This window comes from Protopterus annectens, chromosome 7.part0, assembly GCF_019279795.1.
Source record: "Protopterus annectens isolate FY-2018-M chromosome 7.part0, PAN1.0, whole genome shotgun sequence".
In the NCBI taxonomy this organism is placed as follows: domain Eukaryota; kingdom Metazoa; phylum Chordata; order Ceratodontiformes; family Protopteridae; genus Protopterus; species Protopterus annectens.
This window is the reverse complement of record NC_056739.1, coordinates 1,137,988,683-1,138,006,700: the sequence shown is the minus strand read 5'-3', so window position 1 is coordinate 1,138,006,700 and position 18,018 is coordinate 1,137,988,683. Positions and strand designations below refer to the sequence as shown.

At 39.1% G+C, this 18,018-nt stretch overlaps 1 protein-coding gene across 1 annotated transcript in view; it reads right to left on the bottom strand.

Moving 5' to 3' along the window:
• The window catches only part of RASGRF1 (Ras protein specific guanine nucleotide releasing factor 1), an 892,789-nt gene that overhangs the window by 335,860 nt on the left and 538,911 nt on the right, over positions 1–18,018 (bottom strand). Inside the window, exon 17 of the mRNA XM_044076380.1 lies at positions 15,020–15,190. Coding sequence (XP_043932315.1) covers positions 15,020–15,190 — 171 coding nt within the window. The remainder of the gene's footprint in view (positions 1–15,019; positions 15,191–18,018) is intronic.

Sequence of the window (18,018 nt, the reverse complement as noted above, 5' to 3'; positions counted from 1 at the left end):
AAGAATTATTATGCCAAAATTTTTTACAGATGATGCAAACTCTAGATATTTTCCTTATAAGTACACTGTGAAAATGGAGCAGAACAAGTGATATAAATCATATATATCACTTCTGCTGTTGACAGGTTAAGCTTATATTGGCTCAAGGTCATACACTGCAAATTATGTATTATTTAAATGTGTTATTGGGGTAGACCATTGGTTGAAATGTCCATTTGTATGCTTAGTTTTGATACAGAACTATAAAATTAATATAGTGCAAAATTAACAGGTATTTCAAAATATATATTGATGCATTATAGGCATATTGAGAAACCAAATTGCTAGGAGTGGAAATAGACAATAAACTAAAATTTGACATTTACATATAGATGACCATAAAAAAGTCCACAAAAAACTAGGAGCATTATACAGAAATAAGCAATTTCTCACCAAAGCAGCAAAGATTTCAATAGCAAATTCCTACCTTATCTCCACCCTCTTTATGCGATCTAAACAAGCTAGAGACCTGCTACAACAAAATCACCAAATTCGTCACAGGGGCATCCTGCCATAGTCACCACTGTCTCTCACTTGCTGAACTGGACTGGCTTGAACTCCCTCACCTCCTTCAGTGGTATCAACTCTCACTCACCCACAAACTAGTAAACCATCCACTAAATGTCCCATCCCTCCAGAATCTACTCCAACCCTATCACACCACCAGACCACTAAGATCCAGCAACAAAAATCACTTGCAGATCACTAAAGCCAATAACTCTGCTGGTGAGGCACTGTTCTCTTGCACCATAGCCAAATTATGGAACTCCCTTCCACCCACAATTACCTCCATACCATCATGCACCAACTTCAAAACTTTACTAAAAGCACACCTACAAACATGCTGGCTATGCCCTTGCAAATCCCACTCTAATATCACCCACCCCATCCAACCACTACCTTTCTTTCCACTCCACTAACTACCTTGATTATAGCAAGCTCAGATGCTCATAAGCCTAGTACTTATTATACAGCAGGAACTTCTCATTGCAACATTTGTTAATGTCTGTTATGTACTTCACAGATAAAGATTCTAGTTGTCTACTGATGTACTATGTTCTTCATCTGTAAATATGTTGTAAGTAATTGCTATGTTAAATTGCTAATCACTATGTAATCCAATTTAACTACTGTCTGTTTATTTTAACTGTGGAGCTTTTCTCCCCGGGCCTCTGCTGAAAATGAACCTACGTCCAGTCAGACACTCCCGGTCAACAAATTTAAATAAATAAATAAATAAATAAATAAGTTATAAAAATATTAGAAGTACATAGCTAGTGACATTAACAATAGAACAAAACAAGAAATTATGCATATGTATATCTATTCATTAGTATATACAAATATGCAAGTTGCTTTAGTTCACAGTGGAAAAGATTGGTATGAAAGAAGGATGCACATTTCATGAGCAGGGGAGGAGATGGATATTATGGCATATGATCAGAGGTGTTGTATTTACAGTGACCTCAATTATACAAGAATGGTTTAAACTGTGGTCTGAATTTGGATTAGGTGTGATTTTCTTTACAATGTCATGGGAGAGATTGCTACAGTTTAGGGGCAAGCATGGAGAAGCTATGATCAGTGCAGTGAAACCTTTGTTCTGGGGGTCTAAGGTGTATAATCCAGGAAGTCTTTTAAGGTTATGACAGCTTGCACATATGCCTGAAAAAAGAGAGAGGTATAGCTGAATATAATCTGCATAACATACATATATAATACTTGTACCATTTGTAAACTTCTGTAGTAGAACTATGAGCACAGAGAACAACAATGGTGTCAATAGTGATCCCTGAGGAACACCACAAGTCAGCAGGCAGCTACTTAAAGAGTTAACTCCAGAAACCACTCACTGAGTGCCACTTAAAAGGCAAAAGGAAAGCTGTTTCAGTATTGTACTCCAGTAAGTCTGCAAACATGTGATCAGGATTCCATAGCCATAAGTGTAAAATGCCACAGAAAGATCAAAGTGGATCAAGAAAACTACTCGGATACCAACACCTTTTCCCAATGGTTCTTGGAATTCATAAATTCCAATGCCCTGGATCAACTAATCCATTGTCCCACCAGGGGCTCCAATATCCTAGACCTGGTCATTGCCAACCTGGGAGATAGATGCTCCACACCAGTGGTCACCCCCTCATTGGTCAGGTCTGACCATAAGCAAATCACCCTTGACATCCACATCCCACCCCCACCCCCCAGTAAGGAAACCTCTGAAAAAAACTCCTCCAAAGCCAACTTAATGCTACTCAAGTCAGAAGTGACAAACTTCATGACACCCATGCATACAGGAGCTGAACGTTTGACTGATGAATCCTAAACTAAGGCACTGTATGAGCACATCCACTTGTGCATGAATCATGCCATTCCAAATAGAACCAAGACACTCTCCTCCAAAAAAAGGAAGCCAATCTGGTGGTCCCCTGCCATAAACAAACTATACAACATTAGAAAGAAACTGTTGCAGAAAAGAGGACAATCCCAGAATGCAAAAAACTCCCTAACCAGCCTCAGTAAGAAGCTGAGATCCCTCATAAAATCCTCCAAAGCTAGTTACGAAAATAAAATTGCCAAAGATTCCAAAGACAACCACAAGGCATTCTATAGTTATGTCAAGAATCTAGATGACAATGTTCAGATATGCTCTGAGCTACAACAGAATGACATTAAATATACTCATCCCAAGGATATTGCCAATATCCTGGCAGATCAATTTAGTGCCAACTTCAACCCCCCTCTCACCCCCTAAAGGGCCTATCTCAATACCAAAAGATTGCCAAATTCCGGTAATCATGGCCACACAGGTAGAAACCACACTCTCCAAAACTATGAATACAGCTTCCATGGGACCAGATGACATCCCGGGCTGTGTACTACATGAACTACAAAATGAACTGGCACCTCACCTAAGTGTCATGTTTAATCATAGCCTCACCTCAGGCTTCGTGCCCACTGAGTGGCGCACAGCTACAGTTATCCCACTCCACTTTGCATCTACTTCTCTGAAGTACATGCCAACACTAAGGGACTCTGACTAACAAAGTTCTCAGATGACTGCAAACTGGGAGACATTACTGAATCCCCAAATGATGTGGATATTCTACAAAAGAGCCTTACAGAAACAGGTGCTTGTTGCCAGAGCCATGTGCTCAAGCTTAATTCCAAAAAATGTATAGTTATCCCCTTTGGTCAAAAATATGTACCCATAAATTACCATATAGGTGGCAGTACACTAAAGACCGAAAGTGTGATGAGAGACTTAGGGACACAGGTGGACAGTGGTCTCACCTTCAATAACCACATCACCACAACAGTCAGGAAATGCTTCTATGTGGCACACCTCATCACTAAGGGCTTTTCATCCAGAAAAAAGGAGGTCTTTGTCCCACTGTACCTGACAAGACATCTGCAACAGCTGGAAAGGTCACAGAAATACCTCACTAAAAGAATCACAAGCCTAAAGCAGATGCCCTATGCTGACCATCTAAAAATACTCCAGCTATACTCTGTGATATATCATCTACTCAGAGGCGATCTCTGCTTAACATACAAGGCCATGTCAAACCCTGAGCTGTTGGACATGCTCCACTTAAAGAAATCCCAATCTCTCAGAGCCACATGCTCCAGGGATCTAAACCTTGTCATCACAATGAACAAAACATGCTGGAGGGATAGGTTCCTGACTCAGAGACTCCCCATACTCTGGAATAGGCTGCCCATACATGTCAAGCAGAGTGCCTCATTGGCCCTCTTCAAAAGGAACCTTGATGATTGGGTGGGAGATAGGAAATTCACCCTGGGGATCACGTCAGTCGCCCTGCTAGACAGGGGTCCAGGGAAGTAAATATTGTGGGAAGAAATATCCAGGGAATTATTATGGCTAGGCTTGTATAGGCCCTAGGGCCAATAGCCTAGTACCAACCTATGAACCTATAACTGTTGCTATTTCATCATAAGCAAACTATTAACTTCCATAAAGGACAACAATGGGATTCTGTTACTAAATGCTCAATATCTCTGTCCTTTTTCTTCCTATTTACTATCCCTGCTATAAATAAACAACAATACAGTATTTAAAATATTTTAAATCGACTGTTTCTCTCCATTAGAACAGTACCTTACTGTACTGTGGTTACTGTGGTAGTTTTACTTTCAAAAAACTTTTGTCCCACCCTGGAAAAGCTTGCTGCCATCTTCAATTCATTGATGTCATCAAGGGCAATGAATACAGGTAGTTTTCTGGCCAATTCCTTCCCCAAACTGACATCACCACGACTGTCCTTAAAACCTATCCATGCTGTGATGTCACAACTCCCTGGTCCTTCCCCTACCCATACAGAAAGTAAAGGCTATAACAAGGAAACAGTACATAAGTCAGGTCTCCTGCTGTGTGCTGTCAATCACAGCAGGTAGAAGCTCAAATTATCCTTAGCACTTTCACAGCTAGGGAAGTTAGGTGTGATGGGGGATTGGAGCCGAGTCAAACTAGTACAATTCAGGCTTCACAAAAGACTGCAATTTAGTCATGCTAAAAAGAAGCAGCAGTAAAATGCACTTTGAAAGCCTGTTTTGTGGCATTTGCACTGTTTGTGTTTTAAGTAGTCATTGGACGGCATGAAATGTTAATTAAAATTAACTGACTGAAAGACAGCAGTGTATGCATGTAAAATCAATGCAGTGACAGGAACTTTAGGAAGAAAGAGGCCAGTGTGATGCATTTTTTACTGACAAGCATTGCGTTGTGGGATACCTAGAGGCAGAGTAAACAATCAGAATTACTTCAAGATGCCAGACCTCATGTGGTCAGACTTAGAAATTACGTATAAAAATATTTTAAAACCTGTAAATAGTCCCAGAGTGGTGTTAAAATGTAGGAAACACTTAACCATGATTCATAGATTATGACTAGGCTAACTGCCCTTGCAAGCCATTTTAAGCCTAGCCAATTATCCCTTGTGAGATTCAAACCCTGCACTTTGTGTTTGTAAGGCAAACACCTTAACCATTAGGCCATCCTCCCAACTTCATGAAATAAACATGATTTCTTTGAGTCTGTGGGTGCGGTTCTCCTTTAATGGGCATCAATTCAGTGCTGTGCTTTGATCTAAAACCAGACTATAGGACTGCATGTGTACATAAATCACTTTCTTGATTAACTTACTGATAAATGGAAGGTTAAAGACTGGTTGATAATTTCAAAGTTGGCTGGATCCAAAAATCACTCATTGATAATTGATGGTAATTAAAACCTCTTTTAAGATGAAAGTTTAAAAAAACTCTGAGAGAAGAGGACTGTACAGTCAAGTAAATAAGTCCCAGAGACTCAAAGTAGGACTAAATCAGACAAGAAGGTCCTTAGTCTAGACTGCACCAGATCACTCAGATAGATGAAACCAACTCCCTGACTTCTCTATAGTCAGCATAAGAAAACGTTCTGGCAAAATTCAGGGATGTCCATGCAAGGCCTGATACAATGTCTCATTAGTGCAGCTTAGGGGAAGGCTTGCCTGATCTTGGCAAACTTCATTTACAAAAAAAAAAAAAAATATGTGCAACATCCTCACACTGAAAAAAATAATAAAAAAACTTTAAATGGAAAAGCAGGCTGGACTTCTTGTAAAAGCATTCCTGGACAATTGGATATGTCAGAAATATCTCTGGACAAAAACAGTTTTCTTATATGATATCTCCATTGTGATATGACAGGCATCCAAACTCAGCTTAACTTAATTCTGAGAAGTAGGGTTCTAATTAATCTCCTTGCTTCCTGAGGACTTTTAAGCCAAGAAACAACTTTCTTCATGAGAGGTTTTCTCCAGGATCATCTGCTAAAAACACACTTCATAAAATTTGCAATTTCTGATAAATGATGTGAGTTACAAAAAATGTAAACTATGAAAGCTCTTCCGTAGACAATGGGATACACACTGGAGTTAGTATCAAATGTTTGTCTCTCAATGTTGATTTTATGCTGCAGATTTATGTAAAAAAATGGTATATTACTTCCAAAGATTACTTGTGTTATGGTGAAACAAAGGGTTCTAGCTATGTAAATTTGCAAGCTAGAACCAGGATATCAGCTGGAGAATTACTCACCTGTCTTGAAAGCTTTCCAGTGATTTATAACAGAAGGGGTAGCATACTGTTGTTTTGTGATATTGCAGAATCTATGAAAAGTATGCATCTAATATTTTACAATATTTCAAAACAATATTATTCTATAAAATCATGCATGTTAGATGACAAGAATTAGTGCCCAACATTTTGTGCCTTAATATTTTGTACAAGATGGCACCATTCATTCATCTGGAGGTCATACAGATTTTATAAAAGTAATGCAGTTATAGAAATATGTCTAATAGTCATAGCTGTTTTATCAAATATGCATTTAGAGAAATGTCTAATAGTCATAACTGTTTTACCACATATGCATTTATATGTCAGAATGTTTAAATGTCATTTTTTTTAATAGCACCCGTTGCTTTTTCACACCACTGCCAACATGACAGTAGCACACTGTTTTTGCATTATTATTGTAAACATGGAAAATATCTTACATTTTTCATATACCTTTACAAACACTTCTTAATAACTTGAGTTTGGTACATCCCATGCATTTCACTACTCCTGCTTAATGAATCATATCAGCTTGTAGATGCCACCTTGTTGACCCAGGAGCTCTGCTTTCTTGCAATACAGTCTAGGTATCAAGTCCTCATCTATCTGCACACCAACAGACACATCACATGAACTTCAGAATCTAACCATATTTTGTGAGACACTATTCTTGTGGGTCATATGCACAATGGGACCACGTGATTGAAAGGGGTCTATATCACATAGTCAAAGTTTCATAACTTCAAACACAGAATGTTCGAACCATTCCATTTGAAGTTACAAAACTTCGACTAATGATATATAAAAAAAGTAAAAACAAAATAAACTGTTGTAAGCAGGGGGGGGGGGAGCCCCCCAGCACCCCCCACACACCCTGCTACTTAAATATGCCAACTACGAGATCGTACCACATTGAAATGAATGGAAACCTCCCCTTACCGAGATTTCTGTTTAAACGCTCGAACTTGTACAAGTTCGAACTTATGGTCTCGACCATATGGGGTTCGAACTTGTACAATTTTGACTAAGTGATAGGAACCCGATTCAAAGCACCAGTTACTACTAGAATGTAGATGGCAAGTAATATTTATATTCATGTGTATGCTTGTATAAATAGTAGGTTTAATGTCCTTTGGGATATAACTATTACTGAGGTACAAACAGAATAGCTATTTAAAAACATCAGTGGTATTTATAAATAAATTGTTTATCTCAGTATTTTAGAATGCAATTAATCATGATTTAAAATAAGATTAAATACTGAAATATCAAGGGTGACTTAAACTAAACATCCACAGAGGCATGTTGCATAGCAATTTGATGAAATGCTCACTCATATGTGCATAAGTAATGACAACATTTTTGTATTAATTGTGAAAAATCCTTAAATGCCCTGATAAGTTAGTTGACCTCATGGAGAGTCATCATGTGATATTTCAAACATGACTCCATCCCAAAGGTAAAAGCATTGAACACTTAAGAGTTGTAAAAGGCGGTAGTGATATAGGCAATCTAGTTTTAGCTTTAGTTCATGGCAACAATCATTGAGTTGTATTATTTCTTCATGAAATAAAAATAAAGAATGCAAATTGAAAAGTTTGGCTATTTTATGAGTTATGTGGTCTGCTGATATACATTTTAAAAGTGGCATAAATGTAGGTAACGTAGTGCAATATTAAAAAGAGGTAGTTTAGCTCTCTGTATTAGAAATGCAAATTAACTCTTGACAACTCGGGTAATATGAGAAATCTTTGAACATATGCACAAAATAACCAAATACAAGAAGTATGATTTTAATCACCTGGCCAAGAAATTATAGCTATTGGCCATTTGGGCCGTTTGGGCAGTTTTTTCCATCTCTTTCAACGTTCTGGTTTAAAAGCCGCACTTGCGCATGTTTCCCACCTTTCCTGTACCTAGCCTAGTCCAGATACAGAGTTGCTGTATCTAGGATTGTTGGTAAGCTTCTGAGCCCCGCAAGCCTTTCTGTGTCGGAGGAAAGCCTTCTAGCTTATCAGTGGGAGTGGTAAGCACTAGGTAGCCTGTCTACAACGAGAGGGGAGGTTCTTGCCCCAGAAATTGTAGTTTATTGACCATTTGGACAGTTTGTCCGTCTCTTTCAACTTTCTGGTTTAAAAGACCATATCTGTGCTTGTTTCCCATCTTTCCTGTAACTAACCTACTGGGTAGCACTAGAAAGCCTTAAACTGATGCAAGCCTTCTAGCTTAGGAGAGAGACTTTGGAGTGATTAAATATCAGTTTTCTGTACTTTCTTGCTGTACTTAACTGTTTTCTGCCTAAACGCAGATTTTCCAGCGTTTATTGTGATTTAAAAGCTTGTTTTTTTTTCACATATTGTACTTAATTGACTGCCTGCACTTTTAAAAAAAGTTTTTTGTTTAAATAATTTGTTTAACTGTTGTAGGCTACACACTAAAGTGCGATAGCCTTTTCTGATCGTTTGTAGTCATTTAAAGCTGTTTTAAGTGTATTTTTTTTACTGTTTTTGCCTTATCTTTTCAAAAAAACAAAAAAAAACAAAAACAAAAGAATTCCTTGTTTCCCACCTTTCTAAGCTAGTATAGTCCAGTTTTCAGGCTAGTGTTGAATTCAGGGCTGTGATACTAGTTTCTGAGTTGCCCATACCTTACTTGAATAGAAGGAAGTTTCTCTGTTCACCTGTGAGAGAGGGGGGCTTTGAGCAACCTATCTGTCCCTGGAGGAGTGGTTCCAGCCCAGAAGTTAGTAGTTTATTGGCCATTTTGGGCTTATTTCTATATCTTTCATTTCCCTACTATAAAAAACGCGTTTGCACAGTTTTGCGCACTGGGTAGTGCAGGTTAGCTACGGTTAAATTATTCCTGGCTCCACTAAGTCTCCTCTTCAGTTTTTCCCTTGAAACTAGTCTAACTCTCAACCTAAGCACTCAAAAAACATCTTACAACCCAGCACTTGCTCAGATCTAATAGTAAGCATGAATGTACCCTGACACTGATTGCCCAGCAAGGCAAGGCTCTTTATTCACCCCTCACCAACCAAGCGACTAAGCAGCTCACCCTACTATTCAGGCATGACCAAAGGGCAACTTCAGGTGCACTCTCCAGTCCAGCTGGTGAATCTGGATATCCTGAGGCAATGTTACAACTGCCTCATGTACACAGACAACCCTCTCCTCCTACCACAAAACACTAACATATGCGAGAGATGCAAGTATACGGCCAAACTGGAAGCTAAGCTGTCTCTACCCAAGACTGGAACAGACAGTCAAGAGGAGAAGGTTAACACTTGCACCATAACTCCAGCTGCACACAGACCAACTAAACCAGCACTGGCAAAAAATACACATAAATACACAAAATCATGCTCGGAGGCTCTGAATAAAAACCTACAAAAGCATCAGAGATCTCCAAAACAGACACCCAAACAACCTGCACTTCCTGTCACAAACCAGACAACACATAAAACACAAAATCAGTGTGCCGCACAATCACAGCCCTTAAGGCGAAATAACATACCTAACACACTAGTGATAGGTGACTCTATAGTCAGGCACACTGACGTTCCACTCACTAGGCTGGACAAGCAGAAGGTTACTGTTAGCTGGCTGTCGGGAGCCAGAATCTGCCACATAACACAAGCACTCAGGTCACTCCAGAACAAGTACAAATATGACTCTGTCATTGTTCATGTTGGTGTGAATGACCTGAGACATACCTCCCTGGACTACATGAAAAGAGACATGGAAAAACTCTCTGATCATGTAGCCCAGGCTGGTATGACCCTGACCCTGAGTAACATCCTGCCATCACCAAGAATGATACCTCAGTATAAAGAAAAAATAATCAATTTCAACAATTGGCTAAGCTTCTGGTGTCATTCAAAGGGGATCCAGTGTGTGTCAGCCTGGGATGACATGCTCAACAAGCCGCGTTACTTCGCAAGAGACGGCTTGCACCTATCACCCCTAGGCTTTCGAATACTGGCCAAGGCTCTTGCTGCCCCCATAGTGCCTTTTTTAGGCAAGGCTCAAAAGTCAAACCCACCTCCATAAACAGCACAATTAACAAAAAACTGAGGGTTATGCTACTCAACGGCAGGAGTTTAAATCTCAAAATGCACATGCTGAAAGCACTCCTGAGTATGGAGAATGTCGACATCTGTGCAGTAACTGAAACCTGGTTCAAGGCTCCAGAGAGCACCCCAGCACTACCGGGCTACAACTCATACCACACATTTCGGCCACAGAACATGGACCAAAACACAAAAGGAGGGGGTGTATCCATATTCATCAAGGATACCTACACCTCCAGGTTAGTGGCGCAGCCTGATACCTCTGAGATCATCCATGTGCAACTAACATCGGGCAAATCTGCAATGCAAATTGTGGCCTGCTACAGATCACCCTCCATGACCCAGGACCACCACTCCACCTTTCTGGAGACACTGGAAAACATGAAGGTCCTACCAAACACCCTGATATTGGGCGATTTCAATTACCCTAACATTCACTGGGAAAACTACTCGAGTACAAATTCCCAGGCCCAGCGCTTCCTGGAATTCATCAACTCAAATGCCCTGGATCAGCTGGTAAACTCCCCTACCAGAGGTGAAAACATATTGGACCTGGTCATCACCAACATGGGCGACAGGTGTTCCACACCGGAGGTCAACCCGTCACTGGTTAGATCAGACCATAAACTAATCACTCTGGATGTCCACACCCCACCACCACCACCCCCAACCAAGGAAACTACAGTAAAAAACTTTTCTAAAGCAAACTTCACCTTACTTAAGACAGAGGTGGTAAGTTTCACAGCCCCCACGCTAAAGGATAATGCTGCCCAAGATGCAGAAACCTTTACAAATGCACTCTATGAACACCTACAAGGATGCATGGATTGTGCCATCCCTAGCAAAACCAAGACTCTCTCCTCTAAGAGAAGGAAACCAGTTTGGTGGACCCCTGCAATAAACAGGCTGTACAATAGAAGGAGGAAACCAGTTCAGAAAAAAAGCAAATCCCAAGAAGGAAAGACATCCCTGATCAGTATCAGTAAGAAAGTGAGGTCCCTCATGAAATCATCCAAGGCTAACTTCGAAAGAAAAATAGCCAAGGATTCAAAAGATAACCACAAAGCCTTCTTTAGCTATGTTAAGAATTGAAGTGGCAACTCACAAATATGCACTGAACTAGTGCAAAATAGCACAAAATATACTGAACCTACTGATATTGCCAACATCCTGGCAGATAGATTCAGTGCAAACTTCACCCCCCTCTCACCTCCAAAAGTGCCCACAACAATACTGGGAAAGTGTAATGTCCCAAAAATCACAGATGCACAGGTGAAAACAGCCCTTTCAAAAGCCAAAAACACAGCGTCAATGGGACCAGATGGTGTCCCAGGCTTTGTCTTGCACGAACTACAGAACAAACTAACCCCCCCACCTAAACACGCTGTTCAACCTCAGCCTCTCCACAGGCTATGTGCCCATAGAATGGCGCAGAGCAACAGTTATTCTTCTCCACAAAGGAGGGGCCACAACTGACCCTGGTAACTATCGCCCCATAAGCCTGACTAGCCTGGTCTGCAAGGCTATGGAGTGCATCATCATGGAACTCATTAACAAAGACATTGGGAACCTCCAAACACTTGTCCTGACCCAGTTCAGCTTTGTTAAGGGCAGATCATGCCTACTAAACCTGGTTGACTTCTTCGAGACAGTCACCAAGGCCATAGATGTGGGAAAGGTGGTTCACACAGCCTACCTTGACCTCGCCAAGGCTTTCGACACCATTCCCCACTCGGGTATTACAGAAAAACTCACCAACCTGAACATAAACCCTTACATCATGAGATGGGTTGCCAACTGGCTTACAGACAGAACTCACACGGTAAGAATAGTGGGCTCCAGGTCCGACTCTAAGCCAGTCACAAGTGGTGTCCTGCAAGGCTCGGCCCTGGGACCCCTACTGGTCGGCATATACTTCTCAGAAGTACAAGCAAACACAAAAGGACTATGGCTAACCAAGTTCGCTGATGACTGCAAACTGGGAGCCATAATTAACTCTCCTGCTGACACGGAAATCCTCCAAAAGGGCCTTACAGAGACGGACATCTGGTGTCAAAGTCATGGCCTCAAGCTAAATGCCAAAAAATGCATAGTCATCCCGTTTGGGAAAAACAAAACACCCACGAATTACCACAGAGGTTCAGCCCCCTTAATACAGAAGAGCTAATAAGAGATCTGGGGAACCAGTTAGATAGTAATCTTTCCTTTGACAATCATATTGCCAAAGTAGTTAGGAAATCCTTCTATGTAGCCCATCTAATTACTAAAGGGTTCACATCTAGAAAAAAAGAGGTTATAGTGTCCCTCTACATGCCCCATTTGGGATGTACCTCACAAGATGCTTCCAACAGCTGGAAAGACCACAAAAATACCTCACCAAGAGGATTACTGGTCTCAAACATATGTCCTATGCAGCCCGACTGAAAAAACTCCGGATGTACTCAGTGGCATATTGCTTACTCAGAGGTGATCTCTGCCTGACTTACAAAGCCATGTCCAACTCAGAATTGATGGACATGCTCCACCTAAAGAAATCCAAGTCACTGCGAGCCATGTGCTCTAATGAGCTAAACCTCACCAAAACAATAAATAGAATATGCTGGAGGGATAGATTCCTGTCACAGAGACTCCCCATGCTTTGGAACAAAATTCCAATTTACATCAGGCAGAGCCCCTCACTATCACTCTTCAAGAGAAACCTTGACGAGTGGATGGGAAACAGAAAATAGACCCCTGGGATCGCTTCATTGGCTCTGCTTGACAGAGGATCAGTTAATTAATCAATGAGGTGGCGAAAGCCGACACACTCCGGCTAGGCTTATAAATGCCCTCGGGCAGATAGCCTAGTACCTACCTATGAACCTATGAACCTAATATGATACATTGGATAAGTCTGATAACCTTTTCTGAGATTTTTTTTAAAATTTCAGTACACTGTGGTAAAGCCAGTGACACTACCATGCATTTTCATAACTAAACACACTGCAAATACGTATGCACCTTAATCGAGTCTTGATTGAACATACTTACTTTTGGAATTCTGAGTGAGTGAATACATGCCAAACAATGACGGCATGAGAATAAATTTATGAGCTGCAGTGATCATTTAGCAGGGCTGAACTGTACAGACTTAACAACAGAAGGTGACCCTCAGCTGATGAAGGCTGTGAGACTAAAGCATATGCAACAGCAACAGCTGAAGTCTAACTGGGAAGCAACGCCATTTTCTTACGCTGCCTACAGAAAAAGTCATGCTCACTGATGAAAAAAGTCCATCACAATGCACATGTGTGTGTGAGCTCAATCCCATTTATATTAATGTATTTAACTGAAGCCTCTCTGGTACTTTTATTTTTATTCTATTTTTTTTTTTTGGTGTAGATCATTTTAGGACAGGTGACATCATGTGAATCTGTCATCTGGGAAGCAGCTCAGCACAGCCCCTGAACTAAAGTTATATATTTTAATCACGAGGGCGAAGCCTGAGTGGCTAAATAAAGCCAACCGTGGGTAAATTTCAATATACCACAACCACGGAGTCGGTTATTGCTATTATACAATGACATTATTTAAGACATAAAAATACTTACTTTTCTTAAATAATGTCTTTGTATAATGGCGCATTACTGTTCTTCCGCTGGTTGTGGTACACTGCTTCCCTGCTTTGATGTGCTCAGCATGCGTATGGGACTTGCGTCCCATGCATAACCAGTACATCAATGCTTTGAAACAGAAGCAACGGAGAAAATAAAGTCTCCGTTGCTCCATTTTTTCTTTTTTTTTTTTATTTGTTTACAAAAATATATTCTGAGGTCTTTATACCAATGGAAAAATGTCCGGGCGGCTGGACCTTTTTTCCATTGGTATATTGTGGGATTTACAATGGGCACTCTGGCCAATCAGCAAGCACGTTTTGGAATATTAATGGGGGGGGTCATTGTATAATAAATTATAATTCATTGTGTTAGAGTTCTTGACTCAGTTGTAAATAGTAATTCATTGTGTTAGGGTTGTTGACTTGACTTGTAAATAACATATATATATATATATATATATATATATATATATATATATATCGATAGATATTTGCTTTCTAGAATCATGTTGTCTGACAGTGCATAGCTAGAACCTTTTTTAAATCTTATATGGTGTATTAAATGTCATTTTCTGCACTGGGTACCTCAAGTACTAAATGTTATCCTTCTATGAGGAAACTATAATCATTCTGTTGACTGTGCTCTGCTTACAGAATATTACTGCACCTACCTCTAATTTATATAAGACTGAATGGTTTAATAACCAGCAAGCTACCAATTTAGAAAACAGACATTCAGAATGCTGATATTAAATTATTGCTTGGAGAAATAAAAAATATGATTTATCTCGCCTCTCTTGGTGAGACATAAAATATAACAAATGAAATCTTGAGATCAAACAAATTATCACCCTAACACATAAAACTAAAAAACTCACAAAACAGTATTTTGGAATCACTTTTGCAGGGTGGTTGTGCAATCCTGCATCCACACTCTCTCTGTATATACTACCACTGAAAAAAAGGGAAAATTGTTTAATGAAAAACCTTTTCCCACTTCTCAGAGTTGCTCAGCCTGACATTAAACTACAGTACCTACAACAAAGCAGCCACTGTAATACTAAGATATAGACAGCATCTGAATATGATTTAACATGAAGGATATATAAAGAGTAGTGATCTCAAATAAACAGCTCTGGGAAACAATATATACTTTTACAAACATACACAAAGCAATGATTTTGAAAATGTACCTGCACTTGCTAATGACATCCGCCTGTATTTTTCCTTGGTTGGTGTGCCTTCATTGGCTCCTGCTGTTGCAATGGCGAATGCAGAGGCAGCTGAAAGTGCACTGCGATTGCTTTCAAGCTCCCGACAAGATGTCATAACCACTCCATTGTTATATGAAAATAAGGAGAACTCTACAGATGGAAACACAAAAATTATTAACGTGTATACATGTCTCAACATGTCTTTCCATATAAGACTTCTTTTTTTTTTTGATCATCCCATAATCTCAGATTTCCCATGATTAATTTGTTGGATATGTTGCTTCGTCATTCTTAATGGCTCCAGGGGGTGTTGCATCATAAAGTGAGGATTTTTCTAATACTTAATGTGGTTTCTCCTGCATACACACCCCTCATATGCCACATTTTTACACATGATTTGCACCATGTGTATAAGGCAAGAATTATGAGGGGCCTACAGGATGAACACCTCATTGTTTCCCCAAGAACAAGCAAACTGGCTAAACAAAGCATACTCTTCCTACATTCTTATGGTTAAACCCTCCAGCACTCACAAGAGTGTTCCTTTTGTGCCAGTGGCCACACTTATATTTTTACTTATAATTAAGTCATTGAAGGAGTTTGGGGTTTGTTAACTCATGGTGCAGAATGTTACACCTCTTACAGCTTGCCCATATCATTGTATTCCAAAGCATTTTCTGAAAAGTCATCTCAAAAAGCATAATATAATTAAGGCTTTTATACTGCGGGACATCCTAGATCAACAACGTCAGTGTCATTTTATTAATAAATCCTTGCCATTTCTATTTCTGCCTTTTATAAGTTGGAAGTCACTTAGTTAAAAAGTCAGACCCCAAAAAGGTCTGTATTTATTATAGAAATTAAACAAAGTAACAGGAGGTCTGTATAATAATATCTAGTGCATAAGAAAGATGTCATCCATAAAATACTATCTATATTTCATAGAATAACAAAGTACTACCACTGTCATTTTCCACTTTATTTAACTCAAGTTTTTCCAGGTTTGCCAGTGAAATTAAGTTATTTACTCTGTTATCAAAACCTCATACAGTCATAAGTTTGATTGCTAAACCTTGTTGCCATAGCCTCATGCAGATATATTTCTTTCGTATTATAATAGGAAGCTTATTTCATAATCTTGAAACATGTTGTTTAACACATATGCCACATTTTGCATAACTGATACTTATTTTTAGTATTGGGTCCCCCTGATATGATGTTACCAATGCTCCACTGTAGTAGATTCTATACATGCACCTTTAAATAGAAATAGGTCAGGTATTGCTTAACAGACAAGGCAGAGTCATGTCTAAGTAACACATAAGAAAATAAACATAACTATTCATTAAGTCTTTCTAAGAGTTCATTTCAAGCTTTCCAATCCTTTACTTTTATCTGGAGGTAGTTGTCCCTTGCCATGTTGTTTCAGTTGGCTTTTTTGATGTGTTCAAAATGCATTCACTAATAAATGGGTCAGATTGGTGTGTTATAAAATGCTAAAGTGATCTTCATGGAGTTACTACACATCTCCATTACAATTAGCTGGACAACAGACTGTGCATTTCAGAGACTTTTTTTAGTTGTTAAATTCTCATGCACAATTGTGCACAGAACATAAATAAATGTACCATTTTTTATGATCTGTCCATTTATTATATAATTAAAATGTATGCCCTTTTTGTCACGTCTCATGGTACCACATTTACTAACATTAAATGGAAGATTATTATGACTGCAGCAGGTGTGTTTTTAGAGAACTTTGGCATGTTTTATTGAAGTAATTTTGTCACCCCATTAAAATCATCAGCATATTGAGTTATTCAGAGCCTATTTCCTATTTTTTTGTCTGTGAAGAATAGTCCAAAAAAGAAGTGGTCACATTTCAAAGGCCTGTGGGACACCAAAAGTAACCCTATCAGGAGGTAACGCTTCACCTTGAATCAGTGCTTGCCCACTGAAATACATATGGATTGACCTTCACTGACTTTACTTTAGCAATTATTTGCTAATGTGGATGAGTGTTAAATGCCTTGATGGGGGTGAATATAAACAATAGGCAGTGTCAGTCCTTCGTCAAGTGCTGCTGTTACCTCTTCAAATAAAGCCACAATTCAAAAGGTGAGCTGCCCTTCTTAACAAACCTATTTTGCTAAATATCTAACAGAAGTACATCCATTAAGAAGTCATTCTGTGTAAGCTTCACTATGACTTTCTGTCCTTGATTTCAATTAGAATGCAGATCAGGTTGATGAGTCAGTTTTAAGAGTTTTTAAATATTACTGCCAGAATGGGTTTAATGAAAGAAAATGCCTTGAATCCTAAGTATCATAATTACATGTCTAAAAAATGTATTTACAAAATGCTAGCTCATGAAAATGCTGATAGGCATTTCTGTCTACACTTTTGTTAAAATCCATACTTTTATCCTTTTAAAATGATAATACTGTTTTGTGTTCTTATACTTTTAGGGTTCTTCCTGTTATATGTCTACTATACAGAATACCCTCTGTATATTAAAAGTTCAGTATGAGATTTTCATGAATGGAGTGGTAAATATCAATATTTTTATAAGGAACGCTACACTAACTAATGTATTTTCAATATAGAGCGGTATACAAATTAATAAAGAAGTTTTCTTAACACACATAAATTTGCCTTATATAGTCTGCCCTGTCAATGTTATTAAGTCAGTCATTTTCTGGAAATGTCTTACCCCCTTGACACTGGTTTGCAAAGTTCCCTTCTCTGTGTCTTCTTTTTACACTCTTTGATTTTTTTTCATTCTCCCATCATTTTTGTGCTTTGAAATGACTCTTTCAGCTATTTTCCCTGAAGTACCATTTGTTTCCCGCTACCTTTTGCTCTGAGGCCTGGAAAACTTTTGTATATATAAGATCTAGGTAAAACGCTTTGGAAATGTAGATAAACAACACACATTATATAGGAGAAGGTCGTGTGTACAAATCCTGACATCATAA